The following is a 19,516-nucleotide window of genomic DNA, read 5'->3' on the forward strand; positions in this document are numbered from 1 at the left end:
GTTGCACCTTATGTATAAACTGGCTATTTTCTAAAACTTCAGCATTTTAACTAATTCGAAATACTATGCCTTTGGCATAATAACCTCCTCCCCTCAGCTGTATCTAAGAGCCATGCACATCTCCACCTGACATCAGAATAAGTTAGCCGATATTTATATACTATGTAAAACAGTTTACTTATTTTCTCAGATTGCTCAAAACTTTTGACTTGTTTTCTCAAAAACCCCTCTTTCCTACCAACTGAGTGGCAGTGTCTGAAAAGCCATTAAGAAAGTATTTCAGAGCCACTAACTATTCTCACTCTATCCCACATATTAATGAGCTGATTTAAGTCCAAGCAGGACAGCTCAACTATGAAGCCTGTGACAAAGGACAAAGATTAGTTTCTAGAAGAAGCACTTCTGAGAACGTGTGAGTCATTATTACGTGCAAAACCAGATCAGGCTGGAAAAAAACAAAACTAGCCTGAAGGGTTGATAAAGCCTTCAGCATTATCAAAAGGGAAGGAATTAGGGCAGAATTATTTCAGGATTTTGTTACTTTGTAAAGACCTGTAGCTCTCCAGTGCCTTCAAAGTAGCTGAATAAACTCCTTTGCTAAGTTTGTGTTTCTGAAGTACATGCTAGTTCCAAGAACTACGGAGGATGTTTCATGTCTCTAGGAAAGGCTTAGGAGCACATGTCAGACTTGGAAACAGAAAATAAACTACCCATATGTCAGTGTTCAGCTTAGAAACAAATATGGCTCAGTGATTTGGAGCGCTCTGTTAACTGGTGATCATCCAAGGGAAACTGGGCCAGATTAGCAGTAGTTTCAACTTGAACAATTAATTAATGGATAATCGCTGCAAGTAGCTACAATCACAATCCATTTTACAATGCTCCTTGTCACGGACTGTGAGGAAAAAAGCTAGCCTTTTCACAACTAAAGACAAGTTTCTGCTTTCACAGAAAAGTTAGCTGGGTATATTTTTACCAAGACAAAGTAGTAAAAACCCAGAACAACTTCAATCTCTCCGACTCGAATGTACCAACTTCTGAAGAAATATTTTTTCACTAAAAAGTCAAATGTAATTCAGAGGGGGATACAAACCCTGAGAAAGAAATTACATTGACATTCAAGAATTACCCATTTTTATACCTTTGGACATCATCATATTAAGTATTGTCACAACAGACCACCATAGTAGTTTTGCTACGTAGTCATATTTGAAAACAATTAAAATCATTACCTCCAAATTCTTTTCTAGCAGGTGCAGGACTCCTACCGCCTTAAAGTATTTAAGAAATGAATGCAGCAATAATGAAAAATATCAGTACAGTAAGAGGGAAGAAAAAGAATGAGAAAGTTAAAAATGACAGGGGTCAGTTTGTTATTAACTATGTTGCCCATATGCTTCTGAACATCCAGTTTCTCTTAGTGCTCAATTGTTTACATTTTCAGATGATCCAGATGAACTCAACATTAAAAACTTGGACATGAAAAAATGCATATATACTGATGCCAAAATTAAAGGAATATAAATCAATGAATGCATAAGATTATTTATCTTTTATTTTAAAAATGAAGATACTATAAAAATGGAATGTTGAGCAAACACTGCTGTAGGAGGCCCACATTTTTAAACTGTGAAAATAAAGTTATAAAAATTTTAAAACTTATTCACTAAGAAAAGACAATAATATTTAAATGGTACTGAATAATGCTGTTATTTCCCATGCTGTTATTGCTATTAAATGTACCAACTAAAAATTTTAGTGAAAAAATGATATGTTCCATTGAGCCTCAAACCAACAATGTAACACAGTTTGGCTGTGGACTTCAAAGTTCATCTCACAGACTTGAAACAGAATAATCCTGACTACCTGATATACATCACTGCATTACCTGATGGTGGAGGTGGCCTCTGTGGTGGAGCAGGGCGTGCAGGAGGAGCAACGGGGCGAGGTGGTGGAGGACGCTTAGGCTCCAAGCTCTGAGAAGACTCTTTCTGCTGGGTACCAAGCTGAAATTCAGCTGAAGAACATGACAGAAAACAACGCAAAAATTATCACTTGCACATTTCAATCACAGTAAAGCTTTTCTAATAGCAAGTTATTTTCATAGAGAGGACAGTCAGTTCCCAGCCCTGGAAACAATGATACATAAGTTTTTGATAGAGGGAAAACATGAGGAATAAACCAATTGTGAAAAGAAGCAGATTTCCTAAGCACAGATTTTTGTCTTATATGCTTTAATCAGTATATGCTTTTCATGGAATCCTGAACACTCTTACACATTGCAGAGTTCCAAATTTTTATTTTGGCCCTTATCTGTGAACTAAGTGCTCTGGAAAAAAAGTTACAGGGGGAATTCCGAAGGCATTCTAGCAGTCTTTGTAAAGTTACTCCAAATTACATTGAAATAAACTGTTCTAGAAGCCATTCCAAACACTGTATTTCTAAATGTCCACTCTGTCACTAAAATAAAGTTGTGTTTAAACAGAAGCTTTCATATTATACACCCATTTACAAATCTGCTGATTACAATTTACATACTACAGCTGACAGGAGCATTAATTGAAATGGGCTGTATTTGAACAGTATGAGTAAAGTGAACTAGGATTATACCGACACACTGCAACAGAATTTTTGAACAGAGGTTACAAACTAATCAACTTAGCCTATTAATCACATAACTTTTTGAGATGTCTCTTTCATCATGAAATGCTAAAGAACTACAGCAAGTTAGGTAGTTTGCAGCAGCGTAGATCAGTGGACACTGTTCCAAATAAGACTCGGGAAACAAAGCTCTTCTGCTGCCCATTAGGAAAACCAAGATGCAAAGAATGAGGTGATTCGCCCAAGGCCACTTATGCATAAAAAGCTAGATAATGACAAGAACAGCCTTTTATACTAATCTAAAAGCTCTATCAAACATCATCTATAAACTAGTACTCTACCACTGAGCCATAGAGCTGCCAGATTGTATAGTAGTAACAGAGGCAGTTGAGCAATGTAATACACACTGTGTGTGGAAACAGGTGGTCCAGGAGTTTTTGTTGGTGCTCGGCTTGGTCTCACTGGGAGCATAGGTCCATCTGACAGCGTAGGTGATTGACAGGGACTGGAACGCGGTGAAGAGCTTGGGGAGGTTCCAAGACCAGAGCCTGAAGCTGGCTGTAGATGCTGAGGAAGGATTTCTTCTACTTCAGCACTATAGTCATCAATGTCTCCTAAATAACAAACCCCACCCCAAAAAAGAAAAAGCATGTAAAATAAAGGGAACAATAGTTACTTATTTTAAAAAGTGGGGGAATTATAAACTGATTCTGGGCATGGAATTTTCTGCAAAAAGCCCTCAAGTTCCAAGGAATTAGCTCAACAACCAAAATATGATTCTTGCATCATGAAATTACACATGAAGAACGCATATGTATTCAACCCAGTTGAAAATACTCCAAATGCACAATATGTATTATAGATATATACTATAGGTAATTATAGTGTGGCAACTGCAATGTTGCTTAGTCTAAGAAACAATTAGCTTTACAAAGAAGACGTCTGCAAAAATTATTTCCTTGGTTTGCAAGCTTCACTTATTCTTCTGAAGGCTGGGCACGGGATTTCAAGATATCTGCTATTTTTAATACCTTCTGTTTGAAAAGGTGGAATGATGTTTAAAAAAAAAGGTTCAATGTGGACGTGCCTTTGAAAATTAAACTGTCAATTTAGAATATTTTTATGTTGATATTCAAAATGCCTAAAATAGACAATTATCCCATCACACTCCAATAAGACCATAGTAATCCTTTCTTCCATAACTTCTAGGCTTCCCTCTCCTCAGGTACATGAACGACACACAATCTACAGAAGTTCCAGTTTCAACTGTGCACTGCTCAGCAGTAACAGAGTAAACAGGCTGCAAATTAGATTTTAGCTCTTGATTTAAGAGTCTTGTGGGATTTGAGATGTCACATTTTAAGGGGATCATACTATTTCATGTAAGACTATTAATAATATCAACCAATCATACAGGCGTCTAAACTACTGAAGTCCTGTTTCCTACGTGCATTGGAAAACAAACGAAGTATCTTATGACACTAAGACTAATGCAAATTCCAACTTTTCGTACAGGTTTCCTGTATCTGTACCCTTACCAATACATAATTTCCTTTATGAAATACCTGTACAAAAATCCCTTAGTCTACTCTTTCCAGTATATATAGCTGCCATCTCTTTTCTTGAAACTTTCGCAATATAATGTTTGCCACTAAGGAGCTTGGATAGAAATTCAAAGCAAATGAGCTACTCAGAATAAATCAACACAGACACAATGACTACACCTAGAAAGTACATCTGTTCAAGAACTGACAAAAAACCAACCATGTAAAATACATCTGGAAATGCAATACACACAGAAAATGTCAGCGGGTAAGGTGTGCATGTTTTTTTTGCTGCTGTTTGAAAAACAGCTGTTTTACTTGCCAATGATATAAGAAGAATATATTTTATTGTAGAGAAGAGATTGAAGCAGACCTTTCATAAAAATTAATTAATAGATTAAAAAATAAGCTGTGACAGAGGACATAGATTAGAAACATGCAAGTAAAGACAAACAAAAAAGCAGAGGCACAATTGCTGCAACAGTGATATTCAGCAACTTAAGGATTCTGCTATAAAAGTATGACATGAAAAGATGCAAAAACCCTTCAGGGAAAAACCAAAACTGATAAAAACCAGGGAACCTGAAAACAGCAACTTATCAATGGCAAAGATTAGAGGTTGAAGGTTTCCTTGCCCAACACATATTTGCCTGCCTGTCAAAGGCTCACCAGGTGTCTTCTTGGGAGTGGTAAGCATATCAGTGGTCAGCATGGAGGCTCATTAGTCCTATTAATCTATTATGTGTATTGGCAAAAAAATAATTGCTCTGCACTCTGAAGTTGAGTATATCCTGCTTATAGGGTGTCTTCATGAACATTAAAAGTTGCCTGAATTAAGTGACCTTCAGAGGGTAGGTCACAGGATAAAGTGAGAAGAATAAAGAGAATGTCAGCAAATTAGCGAAACCTAGAGATACAATGGAAACTGACACTGTTCAACAAGTTGTCAAGACACTGTTGGAAATAATGGGATTTCTAATTTATCTGTTCTAGATGGGCATAACTTGTTAAATTAAAGTCCTGATATGTGCATTAAATTAACCACATTATTTAGGACTGTAAGCATTTCAAAATGAGGAATACTTTATTTCAACAAACCTTCCATATCATAGTCTGCAGTAACCTCAGCATCTTCACAAAGCAAAGTGGAGCTTGTCGATGAAGGCAGCCCAATATTAATCTTCTCTAGATTCATTTCATCTTCCAAACTTCTGATCCAATCTGGATTTTTCAAGCTTATATTTATAATCCTTCCTAGTAGCTGAATTGCCAAAAAGATATGCACAAACCAGAAATTGTTAAAAGTAGGTACATTAAAATTCAGCATTCTAGATTTAAAAAGAAAAAAGAAAAAAAAATTACTGAAAATATCACAAATAAAGTTATCAGAATTTCTGGGACTAAACAATGACAGTGACACATCACAAAAATAAATATGCTTTTCACTTCATTTTGGTAATTAAGTACATTTATGTAGTTTAAGCTGTTAATTACAACTACTTAATATTTTTCTAAAGAAAAACTAACAACTTGTCTCGTAAGATTTTTCCTTTTCAGTTAATAGGAATGCTTCTGGTTTCTTTATTCTGACAGAAACACTGATCTGAAAAAAACAGACTTGCTTATAAACTGCATGAATAAAGTAATTTTTAGAGACTGACAAAACAGCAGGCCTTCATTCTGCAAACTGACACATGACACTGAGCCCCTATCCTGCACCGACTGTTAGTGAAGCTCGCAGCAGATGAAAGGATCCACCAGCAAACATCACATTACAGGATCTAAGTCTTAACAGGAACATAGATCAGTAAAAATTTGAACACGAAAATTAAAATTTTTACAAAGATTAAATACTGACCCTACAGAAATCAATGAGAGCTGGAATTCTGACACTTTAAAGTGACTGCAGTACAGGAGTGCTGAATTTTGAATAATTGCAGGCTGTAAATATGATACCTTGAGTTTGTATTATGAACCAGTTTAAAACCTCTGCTTTTTAACTCATTAAAAAAAAATATTAAAAATCACTCATTTGATGAAGATGCCCCTCAATATGGGATCTTCATTTCTCTAACAGTCCTCCTCCTAAAAATAAATTAAGTTTGGTAGTTCTCTCTGCTGGCTTTTGAAACTCAGCATAATGCTACACGGCTATCAAAAGTAAAAATAAAAAAGATTAGATGCAACAGTCTAGTATGGAATATGAAAAACTTTTACGAATTAAAAACATACAAACAAACAAAACACCCAACCCACCCAAGTATTCTTTAAAAATTTGGATTTTATCTTGCTATACAAAAGTTCAGTAATTTTTACATTACCTCAGTACCATTCAAATTCATAACATTCAAAGCAGAGCTTCCTTCCAAAAATGTTACCCACATCTTGTCTTCCACAAACCTGCAAAGTCCATTGGAAACAATAATTAAATTACCTACTAACTTTTGAAGGCTCTTATCTTAAAGGTTTTTCCATGTTTTACTTGGTGGAGAAGAATTGGGGTTTTAGGTTCCTTAAAATATATCTAATTGGCTAATAAGTTTTAACTGAATGTATACTTCCAACAGAAAAACAAAGCAAAAGAGAACTAGGTAAGTATCACGCAGTGAAAGCACTGTCCTCTTAAAAATCATGTGACTACAGTTACATGTACAATAGTAATTGTGTGTTAGATATTTGTATTAGGTGTTCCACATTACATCACACTATGAATTTGGGACTACGCTCTCAGTCTTCTGAAAAGAAAGCCAAACAAAACAAAACAAACCCCCAAAGCCCCCAAGCAAAATACCACAACACTTATAGTTCAATAAATAGCTTAGTGAAAATGCAACATCCACAGGGATCCTCTCATCTTCAGTTCATTTAAAACTACTAACCTAATTTTAGAATACAAAATTTGTATAAAATTACATAAATGACAAATTTTAACTCTGATGAATTTCTGACAAAGTCAGTATGATACTCTATCTCAAAAATAAAGAGTATCTGGGAAAATGAAGTCTGAAAACTGAAACTCATACAGGTATGCAAAATTGATTTTCAACTGTAAAGACATGAAAAGTGAAATCTAAATGTTAAAAATGAAGCAGATCATAACTGAAATGCCCACTAAGAAAGTAACTTTATTCAGGAAATAGGTGGGAACAATGAAGAGGAATAGAGATTAAAAGTAAAAAGTCTTTTTAACCTTATAAGTATAACTTCACCATAGCTTGCAAATTTTTGAAGAAGTTCATCAATCAAGTTATCATCAAAATAGTTTTCTTCTGCTGAAGAACTTCTGATGGAGACCATTACAGTACCATCAGGTGGTCCTTGCATCGCGATCACCTCCTTATAAACTTTTTGTCTCTCTTCTGCTTCAATTTCAAATATGTCAATGTCAATCAATGCAACCACAGGCCTTAGAAAAAAATACAAAAGAAAAACCTGTAAGCAGAGTATCTGAGCAACAAAATATGTAACAATAACAAACTTCAGTGATTAGGAAGTAATGTATAAAATAAAACTGAAACCTATGATCAGATGTTTTCAGCTCTGCTCTTCCGTAGTGCAACAAAGTACCAGGATTCCATGTATAAGTGACATTACTGTCATCGTGAAAACTAGCATTCAGAAGATCCAGGTCTTCAGCTACATTCAGTATTAGTAAAAGAAAAAAAGGAAAAACACCATGATTGCAAGAATATGCTTAAAAAAATAAGCTATTTGTAAAAAGAGAAAAAAGAAAGTAAACCAAACCCAAGTGTTTTACAGAAAAAACCAGAAGTTACTTTTGAACTACCAAAATGTCACTAACTGATATCTGATTCTTGATCCTATTCAGTGTTACTGTATTTATTGCAGATGCTATTATAAGCTTTGTGTCTCATACAAAGTCAGGGACAGATGCTCAAAATCACTGGCACTGTGAATGTCACTAAATGGATTCTATAAGCCAGTTAAAACAATATTTTAAACAATTCAAGGAAGCACCCAAACCTGATCGGTCAAAAGGCCATTTTCTTCTTCTCCAAAGAATACGATCTGTCCATGCCGGTGTGCGACATTTTTCACTGGTGTCATAGTCATCAGAAAACAGATCATATTTGTATGTAGGAGCAAAATTTATTTTCCCTTCCAAAAATCCCCTAAAAATCTGTAAGATACAAAGCAGTTATGTGTCATGCTAGCAGACACAAACAGATGGGAAACAGCTTGAAACTAATCAGAATTCTCTTTTTTAACAGTTAAAACCTGTATACACATCTCAAAAAAAAAAAAAAGCAAAAAAAAGCAAAAAAAAAGTAATTTGGTAATATGAATCCTTCTCCAAATTTTATCTGCTGAAAACATTCTACATTTGCCACTAAGACTAAATAGTGACCCAGACAGATCATCATTAAACAGAACTATGCCAACATTTGCATCTTTAAACCCAGGCTCATGAGCAACCTACTGTTCCTCCAATGTCGTTCAGAACTTGAGGTCATCAAGAACACAGATGCTGTCCACAGTACTGCAATTAGTTGATTAGATACTCATGTGTCAGCAGCAGAAGTTGGGAATTAAGGTTTATATTTTATGTACTGATCTGAACATGCAAAGCATTCTCCCAAATCGACACAAGATGCCTCATCAATAAATAGGAGTTATGGAGGGAGGGTGAAGGGGGGGGGGGGGGGAGGGAAAGAGTCCTCGATACATTCAATATGAACTGAAAGATTAGAGAGATAATATCATCATTTCTTCTCAAGCAAATAGAAAACAGAATAAAAAGAGATAGATATTATGTGAAATTATCCGCCAAGACTATGTACAGTATTTAGATATACAGAGCCAATTGAAAGGAATCAAAAAATCCCTTGGGTACTTTGCAACATAAACACATACAGCCAGAAGACCCTAGAAGGCCAGGAGATTTGCTAACTCCTTAAGTGTTTAAACTAGTCATAAGCTAAAACCCTTTATTAACTTAACCAGCTCTAGTCCTGAGTTTAATCTTATATGGGCAGTTTTACCTTCACATCAGAAATCTGTAAAATATAACTCTAACTTAGGTCTAATAGTCAAGTCTGCATCAAATGACAGGCTAGCCTGCTTTTCTTGGAAATATAAATTGAAATCCAGTCAATTTTAAAATCAGTGTCAGATGATCAATGTCAGAATGTCAGAAGATCTGCAACTTCTGAGACAATTTATTAATTTCTTTGTCTTTTGTAATTATTTATTAACCTGCTTTTACGAAGAAAGTTGCTATGTAAACACCTTTACTGGACAGCAGATACACCTGTTAACAGCTACAACCAACTACCACAACAGCTACAACGCAACAACCATGGAGGTACCCTCGCTAGCCAGCTGATAGCCCCTGCTGCCCAGCCAGCCACTTCCAAATAATGGAGTATTACCCCAACAGTGCAATACTACACCTTCTTCTTCCCAGTCAGGAGACTATTTTGAGTCTTTTTCATATTCCAGTAGTTTCCATAGATCTTTCCAGCTTTATAACTGCTGTAAGTGTCCCCAAGACCTCTACACCTCTCTTGTTTTGGTCAAATTAACAGACAATCATGCTGTCTGCCCATTTGAACGTACATCTCTGTCTCTCTCTAGGAACTGGGCTATATAAAAAACCAAAAATTATCAAGTGTTTTTCCTCCTGTTCTGGTGCACAAGACACCAGTACAAATGGAAGAGAACTCTAATTCAGAAAAAACACTGCTTATGATCAAAGTGCTGGCAAGCAGACAAAACTAACAACAGAGGATTGTCTCTCATTGTACCATCTACAGCATTCCCACATAAAGCTGGAAAGGAAGAATACACACTTTCACACAAAATTTGATTCATTACCAATATTCCTTTATTTGCTACATGCTGCCTCCCAAGAAACCCTAAAAATCTAAAATCTGAAGCTTTGTCAGACTTTGTTATTCCATGCTCTTTTTCTTTGTAAGTAAAAAAGCTACTGTTTGGACTATTCCATTTTCCAACAGAACGACAGTAACAGTGTTAGACCTGCAGGAATTTAAAGTAAACAGTAACGTTACCAAAAGAACTTCTATAAATATTTTTTAAGTAGTTGCACTGATAAAAAGAAAAATATTAGAATTGGTAAACTCCAACACAAAGTTCTAAAAAGATGATAGAGTTACCTTTTTTTTTCAGAAGAGAAAGAAAAAACCTCACTCCTGCAGCTAGTCACTGTATTTGTATCACTGCCTCTTCAGGTCAGTTACTACGAATACGTTACTAAAGGTTGCTATGTCCCACCCTTCCATACCACTACCTGGACAAAAGTGGCAAGTAAAACATGCTGAGGATACAGATTTACAGAAGCACCAAAGAAAACTGCTAAAGCCAAAAAGAAAAATAAAGTATTCTTAAGTGTGGTAATATTTTTAAGATACCTGTCCAGAATTTTTCTGATTGATAAGTTGGTCTCCTGCTATAAGGGGATCCCAGTTCTGTTGTCGTATTAGGTCCTTAACCTCCTCATTTGGAATATCTATTCGATAATTAAAGTCACCACACCAAAAGATATAGTCATGGGAAAAGAGCATCCTTCCCTGTGAAACAGAAGCACACAATGAAGTTACAAACAACCAAGTGACAAATTTACTACTTCCAGATGCAGAAGTTCAGTTTTTATCTCTAAAATATGCACCATTTCTAGCTGATGACCACAACTGAAATACATGCTAGTATTTAGTGTTCATATGGTTAGAACAACATAGCCAACTGTATGGTTTTCACACATATAGAATATGAAAGAAGAAGTAACATTTCTTATGTAGTTTGCATTTCTAAAGAAACATGAATCATCTGAATTGGATTCTAAAATTCTTCATCTTTCTACTCCCGTTTTAGAAGTCTGCTCTAAGATGATGACTGTTAGCTGTGTCACAAAGAGGTTACAAAGGAGAAGAAAACACTACCCTGGGATCTTGTGGCACAATATCCTGACAAACTGCAAATCGAGGGCTTTCTTATTCAGATTTAATTGAAGACTTTTCAGTTACAAACAATTTTCATGGTTAGGGAGAGCCAACTAACTATGTTAGTTTAAACAAAACCTAGGGTTTAAAGCGAGAACTTTTATTTCCCTCTTTGTTTTGATTTTTCCATTGCCCTTAAGTAAATCAAAGCAGATGCACTGACATATTAAAAAAGCATTTAGGAGACTGTTTCTGGGGACCATAAGAATACAGTACTTTCAAGAAAAATTGAAACATGACCATGGGGACAAATTTAGAAATCAAAAAACCCTGTAAAATAAGATGTCAGACTCCTGCACAATGCCATAGAAACTAACAAAGGACAGTTTGACTACAAAATTTAAAACAGCTCTAAGTCTCGAGGAAGCATTTTGTAGCACTGATAAAATTATTAAGTATTTACTTGGTGTTTGATAATCCTTTATGAGACTATGCTACAGAACTGTAAAATCCAACTAGACAAAAATGAGTAAAAAAGAAGTTAAAATGAGTTAGCAAAAATCATTCTTGTGTACTGAAAATTGTGCTGTTTCCCATTAATTTTTTTCTCATAATTGATTAACTCCGGTGCCTACAAAAGTTCTACTACATGTCAGGAATCTATAAAGTCTCTTTCCTAGGCTAAATCTTTGATGCCTAATGCAAGTGAATTCATGCTTCATCATCTCTTATCAGTCATTGCACTGAAAAGGTCTATTCTTTCTGCAGTCATCTATTCTAATAAAAATTGTGGGAACTGAGACCTCTAACCCAAGGAAATTTTATTTCCACAGGAATCCGGGGAACGGAAAAAAAATAAACAGAGCTTTTGGATGACACTGCTGGAGCTCAAAGGGTTTAACTTCTCATTCGTTATGGAATTTGAACACTGTTGCTTACCATTGGAAAACTGAGCTTGCGAGCTATTTCTACGAAGTCTTCATTTCTCTCTTTAACTTGTGATTGCCCTGCAGCAAAATGACTGCAGACAAAGCAAAGACTGGATGTATGAAACAACATCCGAATTGCTACTGCACCTTTATTTCCAGTGGCTCCTCCCATGCCAGTCTTTACAGTATCAACAGCAACATCCCTAAAAGAGTTAAACATCTATTAAACCTTCAAATAAAATGGCACAGAAGTTAATAGCTTTAAGTACATCTGAGTATGACATTATGTTGATAAGAGAACATTTTCACATTGTTCTTTCAGCAGTAAGGCCACTGGGCTATTTTTAAAAAGTGCCAACAGCTATTGAACAGGTAACAATATAACCCTTCAGCTTTTCAAGCTTTCTTGGCAACAGATGAGGCATTTAAAAACTAAGATAAAAGAATTTAAGCAACTAGTACCCCAGAAGATGCAACAGCTCTTTTAGAGCCCCGTATGCTTCTTAGCATACTTGTACATTAGCTTGCAATACAAAGCAAAGTGAAGGTGACCCAACCCAACTTGGGCACAGCTGTGTTTTCACTGACCTGATAAAAGGAGCATGCTGCGGCCTGATGAACACAAAAAGGCAGACACCCACCAATTGCTCAGAAGCCAGCAGCACATACTTGTAATCTCTCGATATAGTCTTCTGCAGTTCAGCAGCCCAGAGCTTCTGATTGGTTGTGCTAGCAGTGAGATTAAAAATGCCAGTTTTAAAATAAATCAAATTCAGCAGGTATCTAAACTGTTGATCTAGGCGAATAAACTTCATACAATAATGTTAACTAAACCTTGGGGTAGTAAGCCAAAGCCAAGTTACGAATGGTGCTCAAATGCCTCCTAGCAGAGACACAGGCTATACACTGTCATGACATCACCATTTCAAATTCAGCCTCATAAAATGCTGCCTCACTTTTCTCAACACCACAGACAGTGTTAGGAGCCAGGGCTATCTTTCCTGTATTTCCGAGGCTAGACTAGAGGAGCAAAACCTAAGAATTTTTCTAGCGACTTACTTCTTTGCCTAGAGCTCAGTCTATATTGGAAAACAAAGATGTCCATGGTCTTACATCAAGAAGAAACTTACTTGGAGACCTAACAGACTATGGTTTTCAGAGCTAGCATTGGATATAAATGAAAAATATCAGACCTGGAAACAGCATTAACTAGACATAGTGTGAAATTAGGGGATGACAAACTGCCACTTTGTCCTCAGGACAAAAGCCTGTGCAAAGGCTAAACAGTGTTATAAGGCTTTAGACACTTCTACCAATGAGTTAGAGCTTGCTAGCACCAGAAAACAAGCAAAACAGGCAGACAAAACAATGGACAAAAATGAATATGATCTTAGGACTACAGATAAAGACTTCATCTCTATATCACCCTCCACTGGTAAAAATATATCATCATAACCTACTCAGCTAGGGGTGAAAAATCCAAACTCCATGGTAATATATACATGTAATACATGGAATGACAGTGAAAACTAACAGTATGGAAGGAAGCCTTTCTTTATACAGATCAAAACCTGATGCAAGACACTATATAAAGGCATACCAACAATACATGCTTTTGGAAGGAATTTCACAGGACTTGCTGTTCCCAGCAGTAGGAAGGCACAGAGACTGCAAAACACTATGAGCATTGGAGGTAAATTCCTTCAAAGTGTTAAATGAAGGGAAAAGTTGAGGGGCTGCTGAAGGCGCGATCCAAAATATGGTCAAGTACTGACTGTTTGGATCCTTGAGATTACATTATACATGATCTAAATGATCACAGCTTTGCTAGGGAAAGCTGAGATGACGTCTGCAAACCTGGCACAGAAACTGGCAGAGAACTGGGATACAGTCAAAAATTAATCCAGGCTAATCCCAACCATTACAAAACAGAAAAAAAAAAAAGTTAAATAACATTTTACTCAAAAAAACGTGATTATCAACTAAACCAGTGCTGTATAGATTGTACCACCTACCTGGCATTCACAATGTTTCCTGCATTTAACTCCACCATTTCTTCAAATCCAATGGCAAATATGTCTACAGGCTTGCTTTTGCGATCTGCATTTAAATATTAAAAAAGCTGTTTGTTGTTTATAATTAAGAACCAAGACCCCATATATCTATTTTAATGATTATGATCTGATTATGAAACTCAAGAGTTTTCAAGAAAAAATTGACAGAATACAAATCCTACCTTGGAATTCATGAATACCAGCTAACTTTGGTGCATCTAGAAGCCAGTCAGTGAGGGTCTGATTTCTAAAGGCAATACTTCGAAACTGCTTCCCCCCGTTGACGTTCCACGTCCCAACACAGACTCTAATTTTTTTCGGTTTTGCATACTTATAAAAGTTTTCACACATACTCTTTAGCACTTTTACAGATGCTGCAAAAACATTTGAAAAGACATTATTTTTATACAGAATGTTTCTTCAGAAAACTTGGCAATGAGATATTTCCCTTAAAAAAATGGCAACAAATCCATGCACAGACATATAGAAAGTTAAACTGTGAAAGCAAAATGAATGCAGCTTTTCACAAGGGAAAATACATTTGCAGACATATTATTTATCTGGGTAGGATACAGACTGAATGAAAGACAGTAGTAATTTGTTCAAAGTAATATATATAAAAATAATATATAAAAGAAACATAATTTCAATGTTTTATAAATATCTCTCATTCTTTCACTCTATCAGTGATTCTCTATGGAAACCATTATTTTTCATACATGTCAACAGATATCTACCTTGTTTTCATGGATTACATTTATGAAATTCAGACTCCATTACAAAAACAACTTAGATATGTTAATTTCTAGAAATGTAAAAACGACTGATATACTACCTTTACTCAAATAGATAAGGTACATTATTTTATCATATTAGAGTACGTCTATTTAAGCCACAAATTTGAATTATTTTTTAGGTCAATTGAATTCCTAGAATTCTACTTTAGTGAGGAAAGTAGGCTAGGATTCAAAACAATTAAACTAATTTCTCTGTCACACCAGCCTTTCTCTGCGCCTTGTTTCTATCTGCCAGATGGGACAGAGAGTAATGACCCGTCTGTAAAGGGCATTGTGAGAAGCAAAAAAAACCAAAAAAGATTATTCAATGGTCAGACACTAGAGTTACAGAGATTTTAAAAGTCCCTTTACAAATCGGCTGCATAATATACTCATACAGATATATTTCCTAACACAAAAAAAAGACCTGAATATTTTTTAAAATTACGCTCCTTTTTTTCTTTAATCTCAGTGGAATGAAAATTGCATCACATGTAAACAGTATTGATTGCATTGTACTTTACCTAAATGATATTAATTTACCTATTTTGAATACTCTCATGTTTATAAGACTCGGTGAGAATCATATAAACATTACTAGATGGAATGCTTCCCTTCACTGTGTGCTGTCTTGCAAACTGGTCATCTACGGGGCACAATATTTTCATTCAAATCCCCAAAATAGGGTGATTAGTGAGCTGTTGTTGCCTTTTTAGTTATTCTTTTTAAGTTTACCACCTTTACATTTGCTACAGAATCTTAGCTACCCAATTAAAACAAAAACCAGGGATTCTCTAGCCCTCATGGTTTTGAAACAAACTAGAAACAATAGAAGAAAATAATATATTGCATTCGTTGTTTGTGAACTCTTTCACTGCTGAACCAATCATATATCCATATATGAGCCAATCACATATAAAAGACAATGAACTGACCGGTGTCTCCTTGGGGTACTACAAGCAGATCATGCTTGGGATCATGCTTTCCTTATCATAATCCAGGTGAATGAAGTCAAGAAAACAGCAAGGAGCCAACAGAATACTTTATGCCTTCAGGTGAGGGCGAAATACTGAGTCTACTTCTGAATGTATCTACACACTAGGTAACAGTCAAGTCAAGAAGTCCACCAAATGCCCAAAAAGCCTTTAAGGGTCAAGGACAGAAGCTACCCAAGCACCTGACCACTGAACAGAAACCAATCCAAAAAATGTTGTAGCCATGATATGTACAAGTACCCCAATCATCCAAAGGATTAGCTGAACCCGAGGAACCCAAAATAGCATTACAGACAGCTTTGAAGATATGCACAGATTAGTCTTCATAGTACTCTGAGCAAGTTTAAGAGCACGGTTTGGACTTTTATTCTCTCCACTTCAGTTCCTTCTTTTCCTTTTGCAAATCTAGCAATTTTCAGCTTAATTTTAAATAGTTACTCCAAATAGTTCATATTTGCTACCAAGCAGCCTTTAAGAAAAGCTGCAAAATTGAATTATTGCCTATTTAACTCCTGACGTTGTCATGAATGCCTAATGTGAAAAATCTTACCAGGATAGATTCTAACTTTAGAAGTAAACTGACAACATGCTTATTACAAGCATGAAATTCATACCTTTAAACTAACAAGCTTTCTAAATTGTAGAATCACTCTTTTTCTAAATTAGAATAAAGAACAAAGAAATGTTCGTGTTTTCCAAAATACTGAGTCAATTGTTTTTCAGAGCTCCTGAGCCTCCTGCATACTTTATTTTCCTACACATTTCTAGCTATTTATCTTTTCAACAAAATCATGTCTCACTCTACAATGTTAAAGAACCCATCAGTTACATTTTCTGTTATTTTGCAGCAAAAATACTTTAACTGCTGTTCATACTAGGCAGGCACACATTTGGAAATCAGTTCTACAAAGGGAGTATCAATTTAGAATTCTTGGTGGGATATTCTGTGTAACTGAACTTGATTGAACTATTTTACTACAACATCCAAATTACTGTAGATACATTTCAATATATGCAATTTGTATTTAGATGAAACCCACAGTGAAATGCTACATCAAGAAGTTAAAAAATAGTTGACATGTATGACTCTTCATGAGTTATAAACTAGGCTGATATAGTCTAGACAGTTACGCCATAAATGACAATGTGACTGTTTATTCCAATAAACAGTTTTTAACACTGACAAAATGCCAGTGAATCAGTTAATTTCAGGTGTATATTACCTGTGACTCAGATTCCATTATTTAAGAACTCAGTAAGGGTTAAGTAGATACACTAAAACACTAATAGAAAAAGCAAAGCTGAGATGAACGTAAAGGGAAAAAACATTTAAAGTTCAAAAATACAGATTATGGTTGAAGTGGTTTTCCAAGGATGGGGCGGAGGGGGGGAAGGCTTTAAACACTTCAGATGTATTTGAAAAACAATCTAGCCAACAACAAATCCTCATGCTTTCTTCTGAGGATCCTCCCCTGTCAATCTTCAATACCTGGGCCTAGTAGCTACTACGCAAGTGCACAGGTTGAGGGGATACTGTGCACAGCTTTGCTATTCTTTTAAAAAAGTAGGCTTGTCTGAACAATTATTAAGAGCTTCCTTGTTTCTTTCCCTCCTCCTCTCCCTTCAACTTCCCAGGTATTAAGAACATACTTTTTTCCTCTCACCCAGAAACTAAGCACCTGATCTGGTTTCACTGAACCTACTTCCAAGAGGTAGTACAACGAACCCTATTAAGTCAATAGGTCAGAAACGGCCATTTAAATTTTCTCAACACATGGTAAAATCTGAACATAACAGCATTAGAAATGTTTTATTTTAAATACTGGTTTCTGTGAACAAGGAGATGATGAAGTGTTGCACGGCTGACGAGTACTCGCAGCTCTCCCTTAAAAATATGCAATTTGTGTATATCACATCTCCCCAAATGGAGCAGCTTCATGTAAACAGCTTAAGTTACCACAAAAAAGGAGGATTTCCACTAAGAATCAGAAAATTTTGAAAACAAACTTCAAAGACATTATGTTGCTTATGTTGCTAACTTACAACCATAATAACTAAGAGTTTTCAGAAGCTTCTTAAATTGAAGAGATCTTTCAGGTAATTTTCCTCTATCTGGCTCATCCTTACACATTCTTATTATTATGTATCACTTCTTCATGTTCACAGTATTGCTGAATCCTCCAAAGCCAACTTCTCATATTTTAAGCCCAATATCACAGACATTGGTGAAGATATTACTGCCATGTCTTGAAGTAGAAGATTAGGAGCTAACTATAAAGTTCCTTCTTCAGGCCTCTTCAACAAGAGTTTTACCTAAATAGATGCTCTAATACTTTCATTTTGTGTCATATGCAGAGGTAAACATATCTCAGTGGTTTTGACTGTACTTTTGCTCTACAAAACACAAGTGTCAGCATGTTATTTCAGATCATTCCAGTACAACATTAACCTTTGCTCGGAGATATTACAAAATCAGTCCGTCTCATGCAAGAACACAGGCAGGTAGAGCCTTCTAACAGCAGACAAGATGAAGTTACAAATTGTACTGAAGAATTTTACCTCTTATCCTAAACAAAACATTTAGACAAAACAAAAATACAAAAGCTCCCAAACCAGATAAAAAAGCAAAATCCTCTACAGCTAGAATACAGCATTTGCAAAACTAAAACCCCAAGAATTGGTTGCCTTTTTTCATAACTCACACCCAAGAAAAACTGCAACATTTTTCACCCCTTACATTTTCACTTTTCTTGTATTAAAGAGCTTTTCTTGGATTAAGGGATTTGGGGGCACAGGAATGCCAGATCCAAACACTACTAGGAAAATGTGAGCCCGCAACCAAATATTATGCAAACAGGCACAAGCAAAAAGCCAGAGAAGAACAATAGCTGCTCAGATATTTACAGCTTAATTTACTATACTATACCTGATTGTAATGATTGCTCTGAAACTACGGATGCAGTAAGAAGGAAACAAGAAAAAAAATTAGTCAAATAAGTAATTATTTTTTTAAAATTTTCCAGCAATATGTGAGAGAACATGCTGTAATACACAACTTATTACACGTAACCATTTGCATCAGTTAAAGCACATCTTTTATGCTGCAAAATCTAAAAAGTTCCACAACAGTATTAACAAATTCTCTTTTCTTGCTTTATTAATAATGGATTTATGTATGATGAAGTACCTCTCTAGTTAATTCACCACCTAGCAGACAATGCAAAGACATTATGTTCAGTGAAGAGGGATTAATGTTCCTCAGCTGACAGGAGCTGCAAATATGGAAAGGACAGCTTGTATTCACAGAGAAAGTGAGAAGAAAAGAAAACAACTTTCAAATAATTTTGAGGTGAGGCTGGTTTAGCAGGTTTCAGATACAGGAAAAGTTACAGTAACATGAAACCTTGTGGTAGAGAAATTAGAGGAAAACAGTCTTTCAGGCTCCACATAGGAAATATATAAATACCCACAAGATGAAGACTACAATTGGGCAATAATTTTTTCTTGTGCCACAGACTGCACTGAAGCTTTGAAACATTTTTCTCATTCTAGGCTGAGAAGTGTCCAGGAGAAAGGGGACAAAAAAAGAAAAGGGAAAATTTAAGAATGTTATTAATCCCTAAAATGGCAACAACCCACCATTTAGGACACTCTTACTTGGGATTTTGGCAAGACGACTCAAATTTAAGTTCCT

At 35.6% G+C, this 19,516-nt stretch overlaps 1 protein-coding gene across 11 annotated transcripts in view; it reads right to left on the minus strand.

Annotated features, from left to right (window-relative positions):
- SYNJ1 (synaptojanin 1) overlaps positions 1–19,516 on the minus strand; it is a 68,721-nt gene that overhangs the window by 18,609 nt on the left and 30,596 nt on the right. For 6 of the 11 annotated variants that reach the window (XM_049835088.1, XM_049835087.1, XM_049835094.1 and 3 more), the window contains 14 exons: positions 18,749–18,772; positions 14,234–14,425; positions 14,013–14,097; positions 12,586–12,726; positions 12,008–12,200; positions 10,541–10,699; positions 8,130–8,286; positions 7,664–7,781; positions 7,336–7,551; positions 6,467–6,545; positions 5,244–5,406; positions 3,009–3,215; positions 1,889–2,017; positions 1,233–1,271 (listed from right to left, as the gene is read on the minus strand). In XM_049835088.1, coding sequence (XP_049691045.1) covers positions 1,233–1,271; positions 1,889–2,017; positions 3,009–3,215; positions 5,244–5,406; positions 6,467–6,545; positions 7,336–7,551; positions 7,664–7,781; positions 8,130–8,286; positions 10,541–10,699; positions 12,008–12,200; positions 12,586–12,726; positions 14,013–14,097; positions 14,234–14,425; positions 18,749–18,772 — 1,902 coding nt within the window. The remainder of the gene's footprint in view (positions 1–1,232; positions 1,272–1,888; positions 2,018–3,008; positions 3,216–5,243; positions 5,407–6,466; positions 6,546–7,335; positions 7,552–7,663; positions 7,782–8,129; positions 8,287–10,540; positions 10,700–12,007; positions 12,201–12,585; positions 12,727–14,012; positions 14,098–14,233; positions 14,426–18,748; positions 18,773–19,516) is intronic. The other 5 variants (XM_049835090.1, XM_049835089.1, XM_049835093.1 and 2 more) reach the window with 2 other exon arrangements.

Source organism: Accipiter gentilis, chromosome 32 (genome assembly GCF_929443795.1).
Source record: "Accipiter gentilis chromosome 32, bAccGen1.1, whole genome shotgun sequence".
In the NCBI taxonomy this organism is placed as follows: domain Eukaryota; kingdom Metazoa; phylum Chordata; class Aves; order Accipitriformes; family Accipitridae; genus Astur; species Astur gentilis.